Source organism: Mesoplodon mirus (genome assembly GCF_964341445.2).
Source record: "Mesoplodon mirus genome assembly, chromosome: 2".
Taxonomy (NCBI): Eukaryota; Metazoa; Chordata; class Mammalia; order Artiodactyla; family Ziphiidae; genus Mesoplodon; species Mesoplodon mirus.
In genome coordinates this window covers 80,264,377-80,290,279 of record NC_138977.1, presented here as the reverse complement: position 1 = coordinate 80,290,279, position 25,903 = coordinate 80,264,377, and the positions used below count along the sequence as shown (strand labels likewise).

Below are 25,903 nucleotides of genomic sequence, written 5' to 3'. Positions count from 1 at the left end.
TTTCAAGGTTTTTAAGTGATAAGAGATATCTCAAGTAGACCTTAGAAGAGAAACCATGATAAACCTGTGGAATCTCCAACACAATGCCTGTGCATAGTATACATGCAACAAATATTTGCAGAAGGAACAGATGCTGTAAAAATAGCAAACCAGAAACACTGAGACTAAATCTTTTCGGATTATAAGATTTTTCTAGACAGCTGAAGCCTGCCCCTTTAAGCACCTAAGCTATTTTTATTTTAACCATTTTTGGATGGGAATCATTTAGCGTATTTTTTCAAAGGCTATAGAGAATGTACTTTAACGCTTTTTTTTTTTGTGGTGAGCGTATATTACAATGACCACAAGAGCTACTGAGGCTGTGCAAAGCTCCGTGCTGCCAGGGGTTAAGGCAACAGGCAAGGGTGTATGGGAATGAGAGACGGTATCTCAGCTTTTAATTACATACCCCACATTCCTACCAGTCCTCCCAAAGTAAATGTTGGTATGCTCTCTCAAATGCACCCCAGGGACCAAAGCAGAGGCTCCTAAACTCGCTGTGCCACAGACCCCCTCTGACAAACCCCTATGGACTCTTCTCAGAGTTAGATTTTTAAATACCATAGGCATTTACACAAAGCAATACAAAAGAATTATACCAAGAGGGAATTATCCAAATAATTATGATAAAGCATTATGTGCTTATCACCAAACTTAACAATGTATAGCAGCAAATCGTATGTCTGCCATAATTCAAAGTAATGATGAGCATATACAGTATTTCTGAGAGATGTGTAGCAACTATAATGCAATATGAAAACACGTGATTTTATTGATGTTACTATCACAGGAGTTGCTAATGCTACGGGGAGGGTGATGACTCATAACTGAAGATGTTAAAGAGCAGTTAAAGGTTAGTGGAAATAAAGGTGAATTTTTTTCCCCATCCAAGTTCAGGGACCCCCACTCCCAACTTCCATCCTCAGATTCCAGGTTAAGGATTCTTGGACTTAAGGAAGCGGGGGTGTCGGGGGTGGGGTGCAGCGGAGGGACCAGCTACAATTAACTCAAACATAAGATCACCACCACCGCCAGCCATCTCTCTCAGGATCATGGTGTGTATATACTGCATAGATGAACAATAAAACAAAGCCATCCCACCGCCCCAATGCACACATAAATTTAGCTGAAAATGGGAAAACTAGACCAGAAGCTTTAGCCATCGAAGTCTACAAAGGGATATTACAATGTTATGATGCAGCCCATAAGGGAAGCAAAATCTAAGTGGGTTAAAACTCAAATGTCCATTACTTAGAGTTACAGAATTAATTTCTATGTAATGTAAATTCTTCAATATAAAACATTACAACTCTTTTCAGGTTATAAGTACTCAATTTAAGTCTGATGTGATGTATTGCCTAGCTAGTCCTTGATTATGACAATTTAATCTAATATACAAACAAATGAAAATAATTTTCAACTGTCAACTTTACGTTAGCCCTGACAATGGGAGGGTAGGAAAATATGACAAAATAAATACTTTTGAATCCTCATTTCAAGAAACTGTCATTTAGGCTGCAGCTCACATTTGACAAGTGCAGGCAAGCAGGGGAGCCTTTACTCTAGAATGTTCTTCCATCGACTCTCCACTAGCGTCTGCTGATTCTTCCAGACCCGTTCAAGCACCTCCACTCCCACGGGCCCCGGCCCGCTGTGGTAATACAGATCACAGCACTGACATTTGGGGCTGGGAATGGGGTGTCGTTTGATTCATTTCTGTGGACCCTGCAGGTTTGTGTCAGTGTTTACTAAACACACACACTTTAATGTGAGAGGCAAGTGAACGGCACTTTTCTGTTTCCCTACCTTAAAGTGTAAAATAAATAATGTAATCTAATTAAACTTAACTTAAATATATTTGTTTGAAAATACACCAAAGTCAGGCAGGAAAACTGTATAGGTTAAAATGAAAGAGACAAAAAATAAAATGACTATTTTCATGAACCTTACCTAATATCAGGTAGAGAAAGTGTGACACCAATATTCTATACAATCATACACACACTGTCCGGGGAAAAGCTGAACTTCTGAGACCGTCATCGAATCAAGTAGTTTAAGTTAATATCACATCTCGGGCACTAACCCCCCACTTATGGAAGCCAACTATGTGCCAGACACCATGCTTCACATAGATTACCTCGCTGCATCCTCACACCAACCCTCTGAGGAAAACCATGCTATTTCCATTTTACAGAAACACAGACTCTTCCGGATCAGCGCTGGGCACTGGGGCTGTCGATGAACATGACCATCTAAGTGGGGAAAGAAAGACAGCACCTTTTAGAAAATCAGGCACTGGAGGCCATGGGAGCGGCACGGGCCTCAGGTCACCAGTGAAGGGAGGAGAGGGCAGGACAGGAGGAGAGGAGCCCCGGGCTGAGCCTTCAAGGAGTCGAGGCTGGTCAGGAGAGGCAAGGAGGGCGCTCCCCTCGCCTAGCACGTGACGGGAGGCTGACACAGGTGAGGCTGGGCCAGCAGAGTTTCCAACAGATCACACGGCTGCTGTGGAGAGAATGGGTTTGATGGACAAAACAGCAGAAGGAGGATGACAGGCAGGAGGATGCTGAAGTGGGAATGGCTTAGTTCCCTGCCCTCACCCTGCTGAGAAGCTCAGTCCCAGAACCAAGGGCCTTGTCACCCCAGTGCCTGGCCCTTTTCCTCACATCAGACCGAATAAACGAATCCACTGTGAACAAAGGAGCATCTGAGCAGGAAGAAATGACGCCCTCCAGCTAGGGCTGTGGCAATACAAATGGAGAGAAGATGATGAGGCAAAGCACAATTCCAAAGGTCAAACAGGAAAGTATTAGTAATTCACTGGATGTGAGAGTTGACTGGTTGGATAGGAGAACCACCCACTGAGACCAAAAAAAAAAAAATCCAGAAATCTGAATACAAATTACAATTCCCTATTCATGCATATGAGTTCTCTCTCTTTTCAAGGTCATTTTATTCCTGAAGGAAGCACGGAAATTGTGTAGGTAGCGTGCGCTGCAGCCCAGAGAACAAGTCCCCACCCCATGCACCCAGTCCATTTTGGCATTCTGGGCCAAAACTCTGACAGGTTTTTTTAAAAGTATGTATGTGTTAAGAGCTATTATCTCTTCTACTTATTTTCAGCAAAAGAGATGCAATTTTAAACACTGCTTATCCCTAAAGATCTGGAAGGGACTGCCCATGGTTATCTCTGGGTAGAAGAAATTCGGTGGTTCCTTATTTTTACTTATCAACATGTTATTTTTCTGTATTTACATACATTGCTTTTGCAATCTCACAAAAAATTTAATTTTAAAAGAGTACATTTTTCTTAAACTTTAAGAAATGTTAGAGGTTACTGTCTAGTTTTATTAGATAAAGCCTTCCAGGGACAAAATTATTTGGAGGAAAAAACTCTTCATTTTAAACATATGATAAATTATTTTCAATGCAGAATTTCAGCATACATTTCTAAGTGCCCCCAAATGCTTCACTACATAACACACAAAATTTAAGTCATGGGACACCATCTGAAAAATAAACTTCCCTATACACAGAAACTAAAAACTTTAGATGACAGTCTAAAAGCGATATTCAAAAGACTGCCCTTTTATATGCATAGGTAATTACTTAAGACAAAAATTTGTAGCTTAAATAAAAATTGTGATAATAGTAAGAACTGGCCTGTTTTATGAAGCTGACAGTTCAAACTTGAGTTTAGATAAACCATTAGCCCTCTTAGTCAGATAAATACTCTTGCTACTTCCTAGGACTTGCAGTAAAATCAATCTAATTCAAATTATAACATTTGTGGACACAGTATGGAATCACCTTGACAACATCAATATTAATTTTTATAAACACAAAATAATTTATAGCATAGGGCTACCCTCTGCATATACGGTGCCTTTGTCCAAATTACTGAAAGCCAAAAACCCCTGTCCTCTCCAACCTCACAAACAAAAAGACTCTGGTATGCCAAGTGTGGCCTGGATCTCAGCCCCTGCTTGCCCTGTCGGATGGATGCTTTTGTGCAGTATGCAACCTGCACACACTTATCTGGCAGCCCATTCCCAGCCCTGTCACCCGCATCTGTGAGATCCATAGTAGTTTCCAGAAGCATGTTAGAAATTTAAACTTACTAATGCATGACTGCCTGACTTAACTGCCAGAAGGGGTTCTGCTATGGCTTATAAATATTACTTATAAACTATATTATTTACAGTTTTAAAATACTGCACCACACTAGCTTTTTACAGCATTAACTGCATTCTTGAATAAAACCTATCATGTACATTCAAGAATCCCAAATTTCATTCAGATGAGTGGTAGAAACAGGTCTTTTCTCTCGTATCATCTCAGTCCATTTTTGGAAATAAATTATACTCACCAGTGGCATCCCCTTTCTTTCATCTTGATCAACAGGCACATCAGAACTCTGGCCAGTAAAGGATATTAGTTAGAACTGGTCTAATCTATTTTCCACCTAACATATTTTATACTTTATGTTTACCAAGTATGACAATAACAATACTATTTGCTGGTCCTTGACTTTCTCAGAAGTCATCTTAGATAACTTCAATAAATGTTTTAAAAACTCAGACTGTATCCCAGCACAGGATACCTCAAAAGCAGAATTAAGTGGCAAATACTTTCTTCCTGAATTTAGAGATGAAGGAAATCAATCAAAAAAAGTACACAAGACGAAAATGAAACAGTGTAAAGTTGCACATAGAATGAAGTTGTCCAAGTGTCAATTCCTAACGGCGCCCAGCCCTCAGCTAACGGTTCTCCTCCTCCCTAACCCACCTACACTCCTGGTGTGTGAGAATGAAAACCCGATCTCGTCGAAGCACCCAACCATCCCTCCACTGGCAGTTTCTCCAAGACCAGGGACTCATGTGTCACACTGAAGGGAAAGAACTGCAGTACTCTTTAAATCACTTCAGTTCCAAAATCCTACGATGCTATATAAATAAATTGGCTAATAGAATGAAAATACCAAAAAAACACAAAAAAATCCCAACATCAGAAACATGGTGATATGTATAAAATATTATAAACTCTCAGCTGGGAAAGTACCCACAGGGTAGACCCAGCCTGCCAAAGTTCATGTGAAAAAGATTTACAGATTTTAGTTGACTGTAAGCCCAGGATAAGCCAACAGAACAGCCTGGATATCAAAAGAATGAAAAAGGAAAGAAAAGCCTATGGCAGTAGGAGAAATGTCATCCTTACATTAAAGGGGTCACAGCCCCACCGTCCTCCCTGCCCATCATGCCACACAGCAAGTTTCATTTTCGGTTTCAGAAGACTTTAAAAGCAGAAGCAATAAGAGTCGCAAGGTGCCTGCAGATCCACGAACGGAGGCTGGAAGACGGAGCTATGGGCTTGCAGCTCGGGCAGGGAAGACGGAAGCTCACCACTGCCTTTGCAAGTCTGTCGCAGGGAAAAGGCACAGCCTCGCGCGCACTCTCTCTCTCTCTCTTTCTCTCTCTCACGGGAAGGAAAGAAGGTGAGACACAAGTGAGAGAGAGTTCTGCTCAGAATACAACAATCTGTCTTTCCATTTGAGCTGTGTAGAAGGGCAGGGACGTCTTAGGGACGCTGAGCCTCCTGGGGGTGGGGGGAGCACGGCCAGGCGGCTCAGACCTCCAAGCCCCCGAGTCTAGGGCCCTCCAACAGACAGGCATTGGGACCTGCCCGCTCCAAGCGCCCTGGAGCGGCACCTTCCAACCTGCAGAGTCTGACGGTGTGGCTCCTCCCCACCCCCTCCCACTCCCCCAGGGTCCTCGACTGACTTCATCTTCATGAGACCAGATATTTTACAATCAGGAACATTCCTAGAGAACCAACACCGAAACCAAGGCTGACAAGAGATACTCAGTTACGCTGGCCAAGAGCTGCTTGGGAATGTGTCCAAGGCTTGGTCGTTTCTCCCATGCCAAGGGGACGGCTCACGGGCACCGAGAAGCCTCTGTGCCTCGCTAAAACTCAACTCTGATCTCTACATTCCACCTACCAAGCAGGAACTGCAGTCTCTGAATCCAAAAGACATTTTCAAAAGTGGGACTTCATCTTGGTTTACAAGGGTAAGAGGAAAAAAATAAAATAAAGATAAGCCCTAAGGGGAGGGGAGGGATAAGGAAATCTTGTTAGTGTAATTCTCTCCTTTAGACTGTATTAGTAAAATGCACCTCCACTTCACAGGCATCTCAGGGAAGACTCCTCATAGGGTTCTGCTTTTCTCTCTATCTCCAGGGACCTCACCCACTCCCCCAAGGCTGACAAAGATAATTTAGTGTACGTCTTAGGTCTGAATTCATTCCTAAACTTGACTCAAATTTCTAATCACCTCTCTAAGAATCACCCAGACTTTGGACACCTTGACCTTAAAACATCCAAATCAAGCTCATCCTCTTTGCCCTAAAACAGGTCTCTCTCATTTCCTTGTTTCCCAAATGCCCTCCAGGCAAGTAGTTTGAAAGCCTGGAAAGTGCCTTCTAATCTTCTCTCTTCCTCCATTTTTCAATAAGCCATCAAGGTACAGTCTCTCACTAGGAACCCAAAACCTCAAGCACTGGTCCAGGCCCGCACTTAACTCAGACCACAGCAAGACCCCCAGCCCTGCCTCTGGCTTCTCCCGGTACATAAACCCGCCCACCCACTCTCCACTGGCAGCCTCGTCTTCCAGAAGGCCAGCATGGATCACATCAGCCTACCACTGAACAAACTTTCTAGGGCTCCAATCACTACCAAAATACCAACCTCCCAGCCTGACCTGCCGAGCCCTCCATGCGGGTGCTCCAACCACCTCTTCCCTGTGAACTCCCTAATTCACCATCTCTGGCAGGGAGGGAGGTCCACTCAGCTCCACTCACACACGTCCTGGGCTTCTGCTCATTCGGATGTCCACCTCTATGCCTTTGCTCGTACTGCTTCTTCCGTTCAAACGTTCCTGCTCACCCCCTGGATGGGACTCTCAAAAGCCGCTCATTTAATCTGTTCATTTTCTCAAGAAACAAAGCCTCAGAGGCCTGGAACGACAGGCTTCCAATCACAGGCCGGGCTGGACAGAGCCAGACCTCCCCGCTTCAGGGCTCTTTTTCTAGACCACACCAGGCCCCCATGATTTGTTTTTAACAGGGATGAAATAGAGACTTCGGCTTGAAATGTCCTTATTAGACTAAAACCTCTAAGCCCACCAAATTAAAAAAAGAGCACAGGGGGCTTCCCTGGTGGCGCATTGGTTGGGAGTCCGCCTGCCGATGCAGGGGACATGGGTTCGTGTCCCGGTCCGGGAGGATCCCACATGCCGCGGAGGGGCTGGGCCCGTGGGCCATGGCCGCTGGGCCTGCATGTCCGGAGCCTGTGCTCTGCAACGGGAGAGGCCACAGCGGTGAGGGGCCTGCGTATCGCCAAAAAAAAAAAAAAAAAAAAGAGCACAGTGCCCACATTTCTAGTGACTTAGGGGATTTCTCTTAGACTCACAAGCCCCACTGGTTACACCTTCCAGTTCAACCGCTAATACCATGCGGATGTGAAGGACTCCATTGTCCAGCCTGGGGTCTGTCCCAAGGGCTTGAGAGCAGACTCACCCTCTCCCCCAAAGAGAGGAGCCGGCTGTGCTCTACTGCCTGTTTATTCAATCAAGATTAAAGCAAAAAATTGTTACTTCTCCAGAGCCCCGAAAAGCTGCAGAGAGAGGTGCTCCAGGACACTATATATAGGCTTTTCATAACACCTACATCCAAACCACATCTCTGGCTCCTTTTGAGAAGGACAACATTTAAGTTAACAGTGTACAATCGGTTCTGACTATGCCTGCTGATTAAAGTCAACAGGGAGACTGTCAAGTGGGATTTACTGCATTTGGAAAATTATTACCTCGTGTACCAGAAGACTACTCAGAGGCTCAGCAACCCCCAGCCCACTGGACTGTGGGACTTCTGTGTAAGGACCACTGCATACACCCACCTTCCCTCTCCGAGAGGCAGGAATTGTGTCTTTCTCATCTATGTCCCAAGTGTCTGGCACAGAGAAGATGCACGATCAATGTGTGGTGACTGACACTGAACTTGAAAGAGAAGCTGTATTTCTTGGCCAAAAATATCTGGAAATACCACAGGACTCTCCTAAGTAGTGTGGTAACTGCAAAATAATTAATACAGTATCGTATGCTTTGGTGGTCTAGCTCATTGAGCTCTTCCTCTGGGGGAGAAGATCCAGAGATTACAATCTCAACTAGTTTAAACACTACAGAATTTATAGAAATCAAACTCTGGTACTATGTTCTTTCAGCTACCCTAAAATTGGGTGATACTGCCTTGACTGAAACTCCAGTGTACTCTAAATTCATACATTTTCAAATGTCGGAAGAGAATCCCTTCCATTCACCTAGAAACAGTAGTATGGCTATTTTGGGAACTATAAGAGGGTTCTGACCATACCAAAAGCACTAGCAAACTTCATGCTCATTATACAATTAATCTGGTAATAATCAAAACACAAGGGGCCACAAACTCATTACTCATAAGCAGGTTTATGGTTTGTGTTTCTGAAGTCACATTTTACAATTAAAGCTCTAATATTTTAAATTTGGAAACTTACATGTGTAAGAAAACAAAAAGCCTGACACAATAGAGACCATCACAATAGCATGTGTAAATGTCTCTAAGCAAATACTGTCTCAAAGATCTTAGCATTTATTTTCACCTAATGACTGATTTCCTCTGGGTCCACCCTGTGGAAAGAACTTCCGCAAAATACTCATTTGGCTGAGTCTCTGCCTTCGGCCGGCCTACAGTTATGAACTCTGCTAAACAAATAAACTTCCTTCCTATTTTTAAAGTTTTCCAAAATTGGAGAATCTACATCTTTGGTTGGCACACTATTTCCTGGACTTTAACAGCCCTGGCAGTGAAGAAATTCTTCACAGTATTTTGAGAGATGAAAAGTACTTCAGAAACAGTGCAGCAGCTGCTCCCTACCTCTATTTTAGGGAAGGGGAAATCAAGGCAGAGTTGTGACCCTGGGTGAGGTCACACAGGCGGCTGGCAGAGGCCTGTGTAATTCTCTCTGCCCCTCTATCCCCTTATCGGATCTAAAGGACTTGTGGTCTGACGAAAGCATTTTGCTCTTGTTCTGTACTCGTGAACCAGGGCTTATGTTTAATTCATGAAGAATGTGATAAAACAACAGGAAAAAGTCTCAGTATCATGCTGAGTACCAAGTGATGCAAAGAGCTGCAAAGCGCTCTGGACTAAGAGTCAGAACACCTTGTTTTAATCTCAGCTGTGACTTTGGGGAAACCACTTCACCTCTGGAGGACCCAATGTTATCATCTTTCAAAAGAGGGAACAGAACTAATAAGCAACTGCAAAGGTCATCTCCACCCCCTAAATGCAATGAAGAAGATGACGGTGATAGCTCACTCTTATTAAGTGTTTAATCTCAGCCAGACATTGTTCTAAGTATGTTATGTGGATAAATCCTCAACAGCCTGGAAGATGGCTCTTATCCCCAATTTTAAGGATGAACACATTCATGCACAAACAGAAGTGACGTGTCCAAGGTGGCACCTCCACTGGGAACAGATGGAAAGGGGATCTGTCCCAGGCCACTGGCTCCAGGGGCCCTCTCTTCCTTATCAGAGGTGGACAGTCTAAGATGACCGCCCTGACTTGCAGTAACAGAGACATTCCAAACTGAGAACATTCATCATGATCATTCAACACGATGTTCTATGAGACCAAAGGCCCAGGGAAGTGTAACCTGAAGTATAAGTCAAGAAATTTAATGGAAACATACAGCTACATCCACCCCAGAGCTCACCCTAAAGAGTGCTTGACAGTTTACATTCACTCACCTCATCTCATGTGACACCCAAACAGGACTACGTGGTGGGCAGCAGGGCAGAGATCACCACTCCCATGGCATGGAGCCAAGGCTAAACAGCAACACAGGCAAACCTGGGCCTCCAACCCATGCCTTTAACTTCCCGTCTGGTGTCCTGTCGCAGGCTGGAGGAGATGCCACCGTGGCAGGATGCTCTGGAATAATTCCTAACATAAAGAGCACTTTCCAGAGAAGCTGAATAACTATAAAACATGGTTCCATGGTGCTTGGAAAAAGAATATCAGATAATAAGTGATAATTCTCTAAAGCTCAAAACTCAAGTCAACAAGAAAATTGAAAACTCAGCCTTACGGTCACCTCAAAACTGACCTCTTTCAGTCTTTCATTTAACTGCCCTAGCATTCCCCAATTTTGACCCATCTTCAGTTTTCTATTGGTGATTTTCCTCTTATTTCCTGTTTTCTTCCCTCCCTAACCAAGAACACCATGAAATTCGGGCATTCAAAAAATATGAGCTCCTTCTTGAATAGCTTCAATCTTATACACCTATTTTTAAAAGCAGCCAATTTGAACGTTTTCTCCCTCTCACCAATGGGAGAAAAAAAAGTTCAGTCTTTCAGTGGGAAAGGATATTTTTCTAAGTTCTGACCACCCTTGTTTCAAATCCTGAACATGTGTTGTAATCCATTTATTACAGAGGTAGCACAGGTACAACAGATAAAACATGAATTCAGAACCAGACAGTTCAAGCTTTAATCTTAATAGCTATGACAAGTTGCCTAACTTCTGTGAACTTCAGTTTCTTCATACATCTTTCCCAAAAAGGGGGGGGGGGGAGGAATAATACCACTACTTCCAGGATTCCTTGGAAGCCGACTACTCCCAAAACAATGGCTGGCACATATTAACTGCTCAAAAAGGTAATCATCTCTTCCTTTCCACGGTTGCGTTAACACTATAAATCCACTCTGCAAGTGACATTTCTCTGAGAAAACTCACGCTCCCTTACTGGAGGAGAAGAGATACGGTATACACACCTGCTTCATCTCCCACAGGACGCCCTCCTGGAAACAGGAGCCCAGTACTGGGGGAGCTATGTCACCACACTGGACTTTGGCAACTTCCACTCTCTTGAAATACTCAGGCCCTGGTTTCTTCCTACACACAGTTCACACAACTGGTCAGGCCTCCCAGGCTCTTGAGCATTTATGACAATGACACCCTTCATGTGTCATGTCAGAGAATCTCCATCCACCCCAACAGACTACTCACTTCATGCTTCTTTTCTTTTGCGTTTTTCCTTGCAGGCCCCTTGACCTACTCTGAAATGCACATGCATAAAGTCAGGTGACTAAATAAAATATTCTTAACTACAACCTACTGATAGACATGCATACTTTTGATTTTAGTAAAATAATTTAGAGAGAAAAGTACAAACAAATCAGCAGGGCAACATTAACAAGGTGTGCAAAACCCAGGAGTCCGGGACCTTGGGTTTAGTTCTGCCCCAACTAGCTATATGATCTATATTGTCACCTAATTGCCCTGGGTCTCAGTTTCCTCACGTAGAAAAGAGAAAATAGAATAATATTCTGGTTACACCAGAATGACCACCACGCCACAATTACCAACAGGTGTGTCCATGCCCTAGTGTGTGCTGGGATGAAACAAAGCGTTGCTCTTAATTCTGAATCTCCCTGTATCTGGGTAATTTACTTAATGTGATGTGCCATCCTTAAGGTTAAAAAAGCATTCATCTCAAAAGAAAGGCTAACAGCGTTAGAGAGCAACCCTGAATAATTCCAAAACATGCTAGAAAACTACCAAGAGTATATCCCAACTATTCTTTTTCATAATCTATCACATCGATGACCTACAACTCAATCATCTTTCTTTAAAGACTTAGCTCAGGGTCTTCCCTGGTGGTCCAGTGGGTAAGACTCCGCATTCCCAACGCAGGGGGCCCAGGTTTGATCCCTGGTAGGGGAACTAGATCCCGTACGCATGCTGCAACTAAGAGCCTGCATGCCGCAACTAAGACCCGGCGTGGCCGAAACAAATAAATAAATAAATAAAGACTGAGTTCAGATATCCTCTCCTCTAAAGTCTCCCCAGACTCCCCGGCTGAGTGACCCCCTGTGTATACAACTGTATTATTGCACTAAATTAAATTATCTTCACAGGGGCCCTCTCCCTGCTAAATTGCAAGCTGCTCAAAGGCTGAGAGACTGTCCTACTCTTCTCTGGATCCACAGCACTTACCACCACGCATTCAAAAAGAACCATGGACTTAAACTGCAAACTCAACCACATTTTAAATAGTTTACATTTGCAGATGCTCTTCATAATTTCTTAAGCAAATTTTGACATTATTTTATTTTAAAATAGGACCTATAAAAAAAGAGATAAATACAGAACACATTATTAATTTTATAGGTGAGAGAGGCTCAGCAAAGTTAACTTAGCCCAGCTCAACCAAAGTGAACAAGCCTTGTGAGTCTAATCCCATTGTAACAAGTGACAGATATAAAAATAATCTGCCTAAGTACCAAAGGTCATGAAAACTAAGAAAATTATTTTTCATCACATCTTTCTTATAAATCTAACAAACAGTATAGACTACTGGTTCATCACTCTTCCAATAGCAAATATAGAGGCAACAGAAATAATGGAAAAATGAAAGGTACTTAAGTCTAGATTCACAAATATAACCAAATAATTTTTTCCTTTTCTATAACTTTTATAAATGTTCCTGAATACCAATACATATATTATGAAATAAAATTCAAAAAGACTAATTTATTATTTCTACTCTTTAAAAGTTATCAAAAGAAAGGAAGGGCTCCACATCATATATCATTAGGGAAATGCAAATTAAAGCAACAATGAGATAGCGTTACACACCTATTCAAATGGCCACAATCTGGAACACCGACAATATCAAATGCTGATGAGGATGTGGAGTAAAAGGAACTCTCATTCATTGCTGGTAGAAATGCAAAAGGGTATGGCCACTCCGGAAAACAGTTTGGCAGCTTCTTACAAAGCTAAACTTACTCTCACCATATGATCCCACAATCGTTCTCCCTGATGTTTACCCAAAGGAGTTGAAAACGTATGTCCACACAAAAACCCACACAAAGATGTTTATAGCAGCTTTATTCATAACAGCCAAAACTTGGAAGCAACTGAAATGTCCTTCTGTAGATGAATAGATAAACTGTGGTCCATCCAGACAATGGGATATTATTCAGTGCTAAAAAGAAATGAGTGATCCAGCCATGAAAGGCACTGGAGAAACTTAAATGTACATTACTAAGTGAAGGAAGCCAATCTGAAAAGGATACATACTTTATGATTCCAACTATATGACATTCTGGAAAAGGCAAAACTATGAAGATCAGCGGTTGCCAGGGGTTGGAAGAAGGAAGGGATGAATAGGCAGAGCACAGAGAATTTTTAGGGCAGGGAAACTATTCGGTGTGATATTACAGATACATGCCATTACACATTTGTCCAAATGCATGGAATGTACAACGCCAATAATGAACCACAGTGTAAAACATGGACTTTGGGTGATAATGATGTGTCAGTGCAAGTTCATCAATTGTGACTAATGTACCACACTGACTGGGGATACTGATGATAGGGGAGACTCTTCCAGGTGTGGGAACCCAGGCCGCATGGGAAATCTCTGTACCTTCTACTCAATTTTGCCATGAACCTAAAACTGTTCAAAAAATAAGGTTCAGGGGCTTCCCTGGTGGCACAGTGGTTGAGAGTCCGCCTGCCGATGCAGGGGACACGGGTTCGTGCCCCGGTCCGGGAGGATCCCACATGCCGCGGAGCGGCTGGGCCCGTGAGCCATGGCCGCTGAGCCTGCGCGTCCGGAGCTTGTGCTCCGCAACGGGAGAGGCCACAACAGTGAGAGGCCCGCACACCACAAAAAAATAAAAAATAAAAAAAATAAAGTCCATTTAAAAAAGAAAGGGGGCAATTTGACTCTATTTTTCAATAATAATCTGATGCCTAGTCTATTATAATATCCTAATGGTATCTGGGGCAAAGTTAAATATCCTGAAAAAGAGGAAAGGTCGTCAAAGTATTTTTTTGTTTTGTTTTTTGTTTTTTGCGGTATGCGGGCCTCTCACTGTTGTGGTCTCTCCCCTTGCGGAGCAAGGCTCCGGATGCGCAGGCTCAGCGGCCATGGCTCACGGGCCCAGTTGCTCCGCGGCACGTGGGATCCTCCCGGACCGGGGCACAAACCGGCGTCCCCTGCATCGGCAGGCGGACTCTCAACCACTGCGCCACCAGGGAAGCTCCCGTCAAAGTATTTTTTAAATTTGATAAGCTGAATAGTTAATACCTAAAATGTTCAAATTTTTTAAACAGTGCAAGAGTATGCAATGCAAATTTTTCCTTTCACTCCTATTCTCCAAACACCCAATTTTCAAGGTTGTTGATTTTTTTTTTAAGTTTTATTTCATGGGACACTATTTCCATTATTGTCCTCCCAGATACAAGTGACTATTCTGAAATCATGGCATTTGTTCCAAAACACATGAGCAGTTCCCATGTCTAATAGTAGGTATAACAGAAAATATTTAAACTGAGAACCCTGCTCCTCAAAGTGTGGTCCCGAGACTGGCAGCATTAGCATCATCACCTGTGAGCTTGTTGGAAATGCAGAATTTTGAGTTCCATCCCAGACCTACTAAAGTAGAACTACGTTTTAACAAGATGCCCAAGCAATCTGTATGCACTGGTATACATGACAATGCCACCTCTGTTTTCATAGAGCTTACAGGCTAAGGAGATAAAATATTCAAATAACTTCAATGAAGGATACACAGGATAGACTACGCAGCTACAAGAGTTTGGGGAGAGATCAGCTTTGGTCCCTAAGGGGTCTCCACTGCCCCAAGATAAAATGCCAGCTCCTGTGAAGGGGTCTGTGTGACATGCACATCCTCATCCCAGCACATCTGTTCAGCTCACCCTCTGCTACCCCCTACAGCAGATATCCTGCCAGCCTGACCAACAGCATGTCACTGAGGTTCCTCCGAAGCGCCTGCAGGCCTCGGCATGTGCTACCCGGGCACACCCTGTCCCTCCCCGGCTACCTCCTCCTTGGCCACCTTCGGGAAGGGGCAGGAGCCCCTCCAGGCTCTCCCATGGCACAGCCCAGCTAGCTGATGTCTACCTTCCCCTGCCAGAGGAGCTCCTCCAGGGCAGAGGAAATGCCTAGAGGTTATTTTCTACCCAGTTTAGTATGCTCATCCAATCAGTGAATGAATGAAGGAGAGATACTTCAGTGAAGGGATGAAAAACGGCTTAGTCAGTCAGAAATGGAAGATCACTGCAGAGGCACATTGAGGCTAAGATCGGATTAGCGAATCTGTCTCAGGAGAACAAACGATAATTTGCTTTTTTCTCATTATGAGATCTGCTCCAGGCAGTGTTCAGTTGTGGATTACGTGGGGTTTCTACCCCTGCTTTTCTCCATTCTCTACTCGTAAAACCAACCTGTGCCCAAATTACTGTCACTCTAAGCAACTAGAGCCCCCCCGAAGCGCAGAGAGAGGCTGCTGCCGCTACCCAACAAGCACCCCACAGGAGCGCCGCTGAAATCCTGGTCGGGGCTACACCAGCTCTGCTTAGCAGACACAGCAAATTTTTCAAATTCAAGGAGTGGCTTGACTACAAGTTCTTCCCTCTTCATTCAACTCAAACATGCACTAATTAAAAGTAATATAAGTCTACAGACAAAAAAAAATGTTAATACATATGTTAAAATTTTCCATCACAACCTAGGACACAACCTCAGCAACAAACCAACATCAGACTTACTTGAAGCAAGACAACAGAACTGCCGCCTACATACTCGCTACAGGCAGATTCACACCTTCAGGAAGGCTGCTGTGCACTAACAGGCAAAAGAATAAGTCCAAATGGTCAGAGGCACCCAAGGTGGGCTGGTCCAGTCTGCAGGAAATCTCAAAGGTAAGTAAATAAGCCCAACGCCAGGACACAAGTGTGCCTGCAAGCTGCGGTTACAGGCAGCGGAGCAAAGGACAAACTGTGCTTGTATTCAACACAGAAGAAGCAGTTGGTTACTCAGTCATTTGCACCAACCTCAGACGCTGGGTCACAGTCATTTCATATGTATCGAGGTATCACTACCACCTCCTGCCTGACCACGCCAGCATCCTAAACGGTGCCCTTGGCTTCCACCCAAAGCAGACATCACTCCTCGCTTTCAAGCCCACAGCACTTACAAGCAAACCCCACACAGTGCCTGCAGAGCCCTCCACAGCCTGGCCCAGATCAGCCCTCCCCGCCTCAGGGCCCAGCTCTCCGGGCCCAGCTCTCCGCGCTTCACCTTCCTTCTTCCTGCTGCTCAACCAGGCCCACCTCCAGGCCTGTTCCCTGCTGGTCCCTCCCCCTGGAACATCTTCAGGGCCCTCTTACCACTCCGGTGAAATGCCACCTCCCTGCCACCCAGGCCCCATGCACTCTCAACCAGACCACCCTGCTAACTTGCCTTCCTAATACTCACCACCATCTGCAATGCTTGTTTCCTTCTTCACTGTCTCTCCCACCTAGAATTTGAACGCCATGAAAACAGGCACCTGGTCTGCCTGTTCACTGCTCAACTCCAGTTCCTCAAACAGTACCCGGCACATAGTAGGTGCTCAATAACTGTATCCGTGTTGAACACATTCGTTAAATAACTTGTTGAATGAATAATGGCTATAAAACCCATGTTTTAAGGAAAGCCAAAATATGAAAAACCTGGTTTTACATAAAATATTAATCAGTGATTGAGTACAAGTTTACAAAAGGACTCCTTCCCTTATGCATTTTTAAATATCTGGCTTACAAAGCTTCAGTGTGCATTTTTAAAATATTTATTTATTTGGTTGCGCCGGGTCTTGGTTGAGGCACGTGGGATCTTCGTTGCGGCATGTGGGATCTATTTCCCTGACCAGGGATCGAACCCGGGCCTCCTGCATTGGGAGCCCAAGTCTTAACCAATGGACCATCAGGGAAGGCCCGCACATTTTTTTTTTTTTTTTTTTTTTTTGCGGTACACGGGCCTCTCACTGTTGTGGCCTCTCCCGTTGCGGAGCACAGGCTCCGGACGCACAGGCTCAGTGGCCATGGCTCACGGGCCCAGCCGCTCCGCTGCATGTGGGATCTTCCCAGACCCGGGCACGAACCCGTGTCCCCTGCATCGGCAGGCGGACCCTCAACCACTGCGCCACCAGGGAAGCCCCTACCGCACATTTTTAAAAGATAAACTTTTGGCACAAAATGAACTAATTCCTTCAGGGCATGAACAGTGCCTGGTACACAGAAGGCACCCACTAAATATCTGCTGAATACATATATAAGCACTGGAAAATAGCTTAATTCAAGGCATGAGCTATATGAAACTGGACTTGGATTTGAGAACACAGTAAATTTAGCTATATTTAGGTCCCATTTTCCATTTCATCTGATCAACTGACATACATATTTTTAAAATCCACTAATTTGAGATACCAGCAGTAATGTTAGCCATCATCTTTACAGGCGGGTGCAGATCCAAGGAAATTCAGAAAGTTACCTGGCAGTTCTGTTGCTGTTAGTCTTCACCAATAGGTAAGTGGAGGCATAGAAACAATCAAGAGAAATACCCAGAACTGCCAGGATGTCTGTGGACTTAGTATAACAATCACAAACCTTGAGAAACTTGTTTTTATTTATACACTGTAATCTATGTAAAAACTCCACTGTTGGGACTTCCCTGGTGGCGCAGTGGTTAAGAATCCGCCTGCCAATGCAGGGGACACGGGTTCGAGCCCTGGTCCGGGAAGATCTCACATGCCGCGGAGCAACTAAGCCCGTGCGCCACGACTACTGAGCCCGCGCTCTAGAGCCCTCAAGCCACAACTACTGAGCCCACATGCCACAACTACTGAAGCCCACGCACCTAGAGCCCGTGCTCTGCAACAAGAGAAGCCACAGCAATGAGAAGCCCTCACACTGCAATGAAGAGTAGCCCCCACTTGCCACAACTAGAGAAAGCCCGTGCGCAGCAACAAACACCCAACACAGCCATAAATAAATAGATAAATTTATTTTAAAAAAACAAACTCCAATGTCCCCAGTGAAAGACTAATCAAGAAACCACACCTCTATAAGCCTGGCCTCATTTTAATATAATGCACACCTGCCTTAATGTTCCAGGACATGTCTAATTTTAAAAAGTGTAGCTTAATTTTTCCCTTAACAGATAATCTCTTTGAAATAAAATTCTTCCTTATTTTAGCTTTATTCTTACACCATGAAATTACTCTACATGTTCAGTATTCACACACTACTAATGCAGCACCCAAGAAAAACAAGTTAATGTTCGGGTAACCACCTGCATCAAGTGACACCCACTCCCTTTCTTCCCTAACAGGTGTTGGTCCGCAGTTTACAAATGTCAAAGTAGGAATTATATGTGCAAGTGTTTGTGTGAGGTGTGTGCTCATATGCATTTATGTGTTCTTTAAGGGTCATTCTAAAATCTAATATAAATGTACTTTGGGACTATGAAGTTCTGTGTGTTATCTGTGCCTCTTGTTTATACTTTTAAAACATTTCCTAGTCTAAAATGCAAAGTGTGTTAATGACTTGTCTCTGAACTGAACACCAAACAGGTTCCATAGAGAGCCACTCTTATAATCTATAACCCCAAGAAATGAACTTTCAAAGAGTACCCTCATATTCTAAAAGCTCTCACAGAATAACACAGTGTCTACAAAAATCAATTACAAGATGCAATTTACAATAGCACAACACCTAGAAAAAATGAAATACAAAAGAACTACACTTATTAAAATTATGCTGACAACTGACATAACTTTACTCGAAAAACATTTCATAGTTTTTTGTTGTTGTTCTGTAGTTTAAACAAATTTGGAATAACATGATTCAGCACTCAGATCAAATTATCAACATGCTGTTCATTTTTTACATGAGCTTTTCAAAAGTACTGCCAGTTGCAGAAAGCTGACAATCCTTGATTTCTTTTTTAAATAAGGCTTTCCCTTGCTGTTTTCACTGTCACCTCTGTAGGCCAATGTAAACAAAAGTCCACCTCACTCCTATAAGTGAAAAGGATCTTATTAAATATGTTTTAGGAAAGTAAATAAAACTATAAAACAGTACTAGCAGTAAGGTTTTCTTAGATTTACCTCTTGATTTTCGAATAAAACAACACAATGAGTCTATTTTTTTCCTTCTTTTGGCCTCGCAGTGTATAACAAAAATAGACTCAAGTCCTCAACCGAGAATGAGTAATATACACACCCTGAATTACTTTTTTTTTTTTTTTTTGCGGTACGCCGGCCTCTCACTGTTGTGGCCTCTCCCGTTGCGGAGCACAGGCTCCGGATGCACAGGCTCAGCGGCCATGGCTCACGGGCCCAGCCACTCCATGGCATGTGGGATCCTCCCGGACCGGGGTACGAGCCCGTGTCCCCTGCATCGGCCGGCAGGCGGACTCTCAACCACTGCGCCACCAGGGAAGACCCCTGAATTACTTTTTAAACTATATAACATTCTTAAATTTTAGCATTATTTATAAAAGCCAATTAGCTATCACTTCAAGCCAGAAAACCTGGGCATTATTTTTTCTTCAGTACAAAACTACCTTATAACAGCTCACAACTTGTTTGAAAGTCACTTCACTTTACTACTAGCTATGTCTCAGAAAGTGAAGATTCTGGTGAGGATGGGTAGTGCCCGTCTAGTAACTAGTGTTATCCGGCTTCTGTGTCTCCAGTTTATTACCACTTAAATGATAGGCAAAGTTTTATCTGTCTCATAAATAGGTATTTATAAAAATGTATTTTAACACTCTAAAAGCGCTGCATCATAACTAGAGATATCACCACCTAACTATTATTTGTAAAGGGTCACAGAACGGCTAACAGGTTCTCCCATTATGAGTTTATTGCTCAACCAACCTGCCATACACCAAGAGCGAGCTCTGCGAAGGGGCTGGCAAAGAGAGGAACCCGTGGGGCGCAAGGAAGGTGCCCCATTAACCCGCCGACCTGTGGAAGCTTTGAGAGCTGCATCATTCAAAACACACAAACACCTGGTACTCCGGGAGGGTATTATTCCAGTACTGCCTTCTCAAACTGATGAGAACTCTAGAAATCCACTCCAATCCCTTCAGTTTTGCGATAGCGGAATTGGCCCGGACTCGTAACGCTTAGTGATTCTGAAGGCGCCAATGTTCTGAAAATAAAACTTTAAGGAAATAAAAAGAACTTACGTTTAAAATTCAGACTCCGTGCTCGCTTCGGCAGCACATGTACTAAAATTCAAACTCCAAAACCTGCCCCTGGAAACCAGCGAGTTAAAAACAAAAGACATCCTCTAAGCGCACCAAGTTCAGCCTTGGGGAATCCTCAGTGCCCTATCCCAGACAACCAAGCACAAACCTGTACCCGGGAGGCTGACGCGCGAGGTCCCGCCGCCGGGAAACACCTCGCGGTGAATCCGCGGCGTGAGGGTGGGGGGACTTCGGGAGCCGGAGAAGCCCACCCGCCCTGCGTCGAGCCTCACTCTCCCCACCTGTGAAATGGGCGTGACGCCACTGGCCCGTTCGCCCCAAGGGGAAGAAAGGCTAATGAATGAGAACCACCTGGTGAACGGCCCGGGCCGCCTTGGCCGCTCTCCGGCAACGGTCCTCGGGCAGCGGGGCGGCCTCGGGCAGCGGGGAGCCCGCGCCGCGGTCGGATTCCCCCCCAAGGCCGCGGGCGCTCTCCGCGCTCCGGACTCCCCGCGGCCCGACGGTTACCAAGGTTCCCCAAGCCGCGCCCGCCCGGACGCCGGCTCCCGGGCCGTCAGCTACCGTAAAGGGCGCCGTCCCGACGCGGCCCCGACGCCGCCTACCTTGGCCACCCAGCTGAACAATGGTGACATCGCGGGCCGGGCGGAGGCTCGTCGCCCGAAGCTCCGGCTCACTCCCGCCGCCGGCCCGAGGGGCGGCGGGCAGCCGGGGGCGGGCTCGGGGCGCGGCGGGGCCCGGGCATGGCTCCCCCCGCGGCGGCGGCGGCGGCGGCGGCGGCGGCGGCGGCGGCGGGCTCCTCCCCACTCGTCACTGCCCCGAGAGGTCGCGCCCGCAGGGCTGCCCGGCCGAGAAAGGGAAGTGGGTGGGAAGAGTGGGGGAGGGGAGCGGAGGGGAGGGAGCGCGGCCGACCCCGCCCCCACCCCGCCCACCCCCACGCTCGGCTCGCGGCGGGAAGTTGGGACCCACGGGGGTCGCCCTCCTCTGGGACGCCCCTGGCTGCGCGGCTACCGGGGGAGGAGTCATAAGCCCTAAGGGCTAGGGACGCGGCTTTCTAGGCCTCTGGGGTCCGTTTCGCCCAACTTGCAGAAAACTAAGAATTCCTCTCCTTGAGGTTCGGTAAAAGCCCCAGAGTTGGAGCGAACACAAAAGCCCGCCCAGCGTTCCAGGGGTTACCGTCGCCCCCGCAGCGTTTCTTCCTAAACGCTCCGGATTGCTGGTAACAAAAGGGCTAGTGTTCCCCTAACTCCTAATACCTTTATATAATCAAAGGTGGTTTTCTTGGAGCCAAAAAACTCAGCTGTTGAGACTAGAAAAGGGGCAGTGGAAAAAGAACCTTCAGTTCCTGCCAGCTGGGAGGTTTCAGCAACGTGAGAAATGTTGGTTTCACCAGTTTTCTTCTCTCCCAAGGCAAGATGATAAGCAGTGTAGTCAGTTTATAGCTACAGAGGTTAAGCTGAGTTTCGAACTCAGACACCCAAGAGTTGCACATTGGAAAAATAAAAAAGGCCAAAGGACACGTTAATGACCAATGTGTAAATATATGTGTCATGTGGAGCCACTCACTGAGTTCCTCAAGCCAAATAGCCACCCTAACCCCATAATTTTGCTTCCTTCCTCTTGTCATATTAATTGTGCCTGATCTTTATGACAGGCCAGTAGGATACTTTAATGAAGTTCCCCAAATGCCTGGCATCTGAGTTAGGTGGGTATATTCGTTATCCATTGCTGCGTAACAAATTACCCCAAAACTATGAAGCTGGAAACAACAGTTTCTGTGGGTCAAAAATCCGGGGAGCATTTTAGCTGGTCCCTCTGACTCAAGGTCTGTTAGCCAGGGCTGCAGTCATCTCAAGACTGGGACTGAAGGATCCACTTTCAAGCTCATAGTTGTTCCCAGGATTCAGTTCCTTGCAGGCTCTTGGACTTAAGGCCTCAGTTTCTTCCTGCAGCATGTGGTTCTCCCCGTAGGGCTACTCACAATATGGCAGCCTGCATCCCCTAGCACAAGTGATCCAAGAAAAAGCACGTGTCCAAGAAGGAAGTCAATGGTTTTATAAACTAATCTCAGAAGTGACATCCCAAGACTTATGCCGCATTCAGTCTAGTCCACACTCAAGGTGAGGGGATTACACAAGGACATAAATACCAAGAGAGAGCCACGGTGCAGGGAGGGGTGTCATCTTTTTTTTCTCCTCCCAGGTAGGGTACATGGGAACAAGATAAATGATAAAGGCATGGTGAAAGTCAAGAGTGATAGCATTCTAACAAAGCCTACCTGGGTACTTGAAAAGGGCCTTCAGAGCATCTTAGGGAAGTGCTATTCTTTCATTCTTTTCAGCAGTGATTGTTCCCAAAAGAAATTAAGAGGTGGAAAATGGGAGTGCATTTGCAGCCATTTAAGCAAATCTTTCTCTGTTATCACATTACTTCCCCAAGCAAGCGGAAAAGATAGAGGCTGAGAGCTCCATCAAAGTAAGAGCCTTTATGGCCACTACAGCCTCTCTACTCAAAGTGTGATCCATGGACCAGCTGCCTTGGCATCACCTGGCAATTGTTAGAAATGCAGACTCTCAGACCCTGCCCTAATATCCCGTCCTACGGAGTCAGAACCTTCATTTTACCATGACTTCAGGTGCCTAGGATATACATAAAGTTTGAAATGCACTAGTATATGACATTCACTGACACTGGCCTTAAAAACATGTAACTGACCAACAGCCCCTTGAGAGAACAGCTAAAACTGTCCTTCATCCTTGCGATGGCATGAACTAGCTCAGCAGAGAGAGACCTGGAGAACTACGGGGAAGCAACATCGTTGTGATGGGAGTGGCTGGGCAGCTGAGGACCAGGCATGATAAACTGGATGGTTGACAAATGTCATCACACACCATCACTCCAATCCCTAGCCTGAGCTCTACGAAAATGCCCAGGACTGAGAAGCAGCTCAGGGGAAAAGGATGAGGGGAACCCGAAATGGACTACAGAAACCTGAATTACCTCCAACTGACTGAGATAAACTTTCTACTTCTTCAGCAGGAGGTAAGAAGGCAAAAAAGAAAAATTACATTAAATTTAGAAGGAAAATTGCACTTCTTGCAAAAAAAAAAAAAAAAAAGGTTAAGACTAAATCCTGAATATGACAGTTACAGTATGACAGGTGAAATAGGGACATCCAGGCTTCATTGTTTTAACCTGGACCCCTGGACCTCCCTGGTGGTGCAGTGGTTAAGAATCCTCCTGCCAATGCAGGGGACATGGGTTTGAGCCCTGGTCTGGAAAGATCCCACATGCCGTGGAGCAGCTAAGCCTGTGTGTCACAACTACTGAGCCTGCGCTCTAGAGCCCGCGAGCCACAACTACTGAGCCCACGTGCCACAACTACTGAAGCCCGTGCGCCTAGAGCCTGTGCTCCACAACAAGAGAAGCCACCGCAATGACCGCAATGAAGAGTAGCCCACGCTGGTCGCAGTTAGAGAAAAGCCGGCACACAGCAATGAAGACCCAATGCAGCCAAAAATTAATTAATTAATTAATTAAATAACTAAACTTGGACCCAATTCTCCATGTATATACACATCAATGTGGAGTCTCCTGCAGTTTCTGGTTTGCACTTGCCTAAACCTTACATGATTTTAGACTCAGGTCTCCATCTCCATCTGCTCCAGGTCTCCCTGCCTGATCTGGGCAGAATCACTCATTTAATGGGAACGTAAGAACCTTTCCAGTGGGTGGACTTGATAGTAATGTCTGGGGCTCTAACACTAAATATTACATGAAAGTTCTTCATGCCCTGCCAACATGTAGCTTGCCAACAGAAATTCTATTGTAATCTGGAAGTTCATTAAAGGGAAACTTTTACCTCAGACCATCTAACAGATCTCACATTCAAAACAATTTTCCTTAAAATCTATTTCTCCCATCTGAAAAATGTATCCTTCTCTAAGAAACTGTATATTCCCCCAGGGAAGGACTGTATGTAGAGGGGGCATGGGTAATTTTTAATAGCTCCCCATTGATTCTTTTTCAGCCAGAATCGAGAACGCTTACAGACAGAATAATCATTGCTCAAAGATGCTGATGGTTCCCAGCCCTGATTTTCTATCAGTTACCTGTGATGACAAGGCGAGTGGGTGAGGAAGGAGGGCAGATGATATGGCTGCTCTGTGGCAGGGTGGAATGCTCAGAGACCTCAAAGAGCAGGTAGGTCATATAAATGTGTGCAGAGGGCCAGGTGTGAGACAATAAGGAATGAATGAACTGTGGCATCTTGGAGAATGCATGCTCAATTATTAAAACACTCCACCCAGCCAAGCAAAATGTGTGAGCTTGGAGGAGTGTGTATCGTGTGGGGGGGGGGGGGGGGCGGGCAGGGAGAGAGAGAGAGATTCTGATTATCAGCCAGGATTGAGAACCGCTTGCATAGTTCTAGATCCCTTGTTTAAAAAAAAAACTAAAAAAAACAACAGTTGCTCTGTGGAGAGCAATAGGCCTATCTGAATAGGACTGCAGAGATCTAAATAAGTAGGATCTACAGAAAATCTGAGACTACTGTCTAAGTAACTTTAAAAGGAAGCTTTAATGTCTCACCATCAGTTTTCCTGAGACATTAGAGGAGGACTAAAAAGGGAGGTGAACCCAGGAACTGGAAGAGGTGCTCATCTACTAAGCCTGACCATAACTCTCCGAATAAATCTGACACTCCTGCCCTTCTGTGGTCTTCCTTTGAAGAGGAGCAAGGGTCAAGGACAGCAATACCTCCTGAGAGTTCAGGAGATGCTGACAGGCTGCTCTCCACCAAGTGATATGTGGAGGGCGCAGAGGTAGGAAGCATGACCTCACTCTGCAACCTGTTCCTCCCCACCACAAGACCTGGTTAAAAATAGAGCCATTGTGACACCAGCTCCACAAGGAAACTCAACTTGGTTTCAAGTGAATCAGAACCCCTTGGCACTTGGTAACTAGGATTCTAACAGCAGTTACAATGTGTTTTGTTTTGGCTTTTCTTCCCACATCACCATGCTATTCTGGGACACCAGGTAAGTGTCCTACAATTCAACTCAATTCTGACACTATCTACCTGGAGATTGTATCAGATCCCAAAGAATATGGGCTCAGTCCTACAAGACTGCCCTCCCTCCCAACTTCAGACACCAATCCCAAGTCCAGGGTGTCACCTGTGCCTCTGACCAACCAGGTCCAATGACCCCATCCTTGGGTTCCATTAATTTGCTAGAGTAGCTCACAGAACTCAGGGAAACATTTTACTTACTAGATCACCAGTTTATTATAAAAGGATATAACTCAGGGACAGCAGAATGAAAGAGATGCACAGGGCAAGTTATGGGGAACAAGGTGCAGCGGGGGGAACTTTCCATGCTCTTTCTCAAATACCACTCTCCTCAAACCTGCACCTGTTTACCAACCCCGAAGCTCTCCAAACCCCATCCTTTTGGGTTTTTATGGAGGCTTCATACATAGGCATGATTGATTACATCATTGGCCTTTGGCAATTGAACCCACTCTCCAGCCCCTCTCCCTTCCTTGGAGTTCAGGGGGTGGGACTGAAAGTTTCAACCCTCTAATCACAAGCTTGGTTCCCCTAGCAACCAACCTGCATGCTAAAGGGACCTAGGGGCTTTCCAAAAGTCAACTGATTAACATAACAAAAGACACTTTCATTGTTCTCTTCGC

At 45.2% G+C, this 25,903-nt stretch overlaps 1 protein-coding gene across 8 annotated transcripts in view; it reads right to left on the bottom strand.

Annotated features, from left to right (window-relative positions):
* The window catches only part of TBC1D1 (TBC1 domain family member 1), a 224,150-nt gene that overhangs the window by 117,040 nt on the left and 81,207 nt on the right, over window positions 1–25,903 (bottom strand). Inside the window, exon 1 of one of the 8 annotated variants that reach the window (XM_082611487.1) lies at window positions 20,815–20,949. The exons of 6 other annotated variants lie outside the window; for them this stretch is intronic. In XM_082611487.1, coding sequence (XP_082467613.1) covers window positions 20,815–20,844 — 30 coding nt within the window. In that variant the 5' untranslated portion in view covers window positions 20,845–20,949. Of the gene's footprint in view, window positions 1–20,814; window positions 20,950–25,903 lie in introns of those variants that run through there. One more of the 8 variants, XM_082611488.1, reaches the window with a different exon arrangement.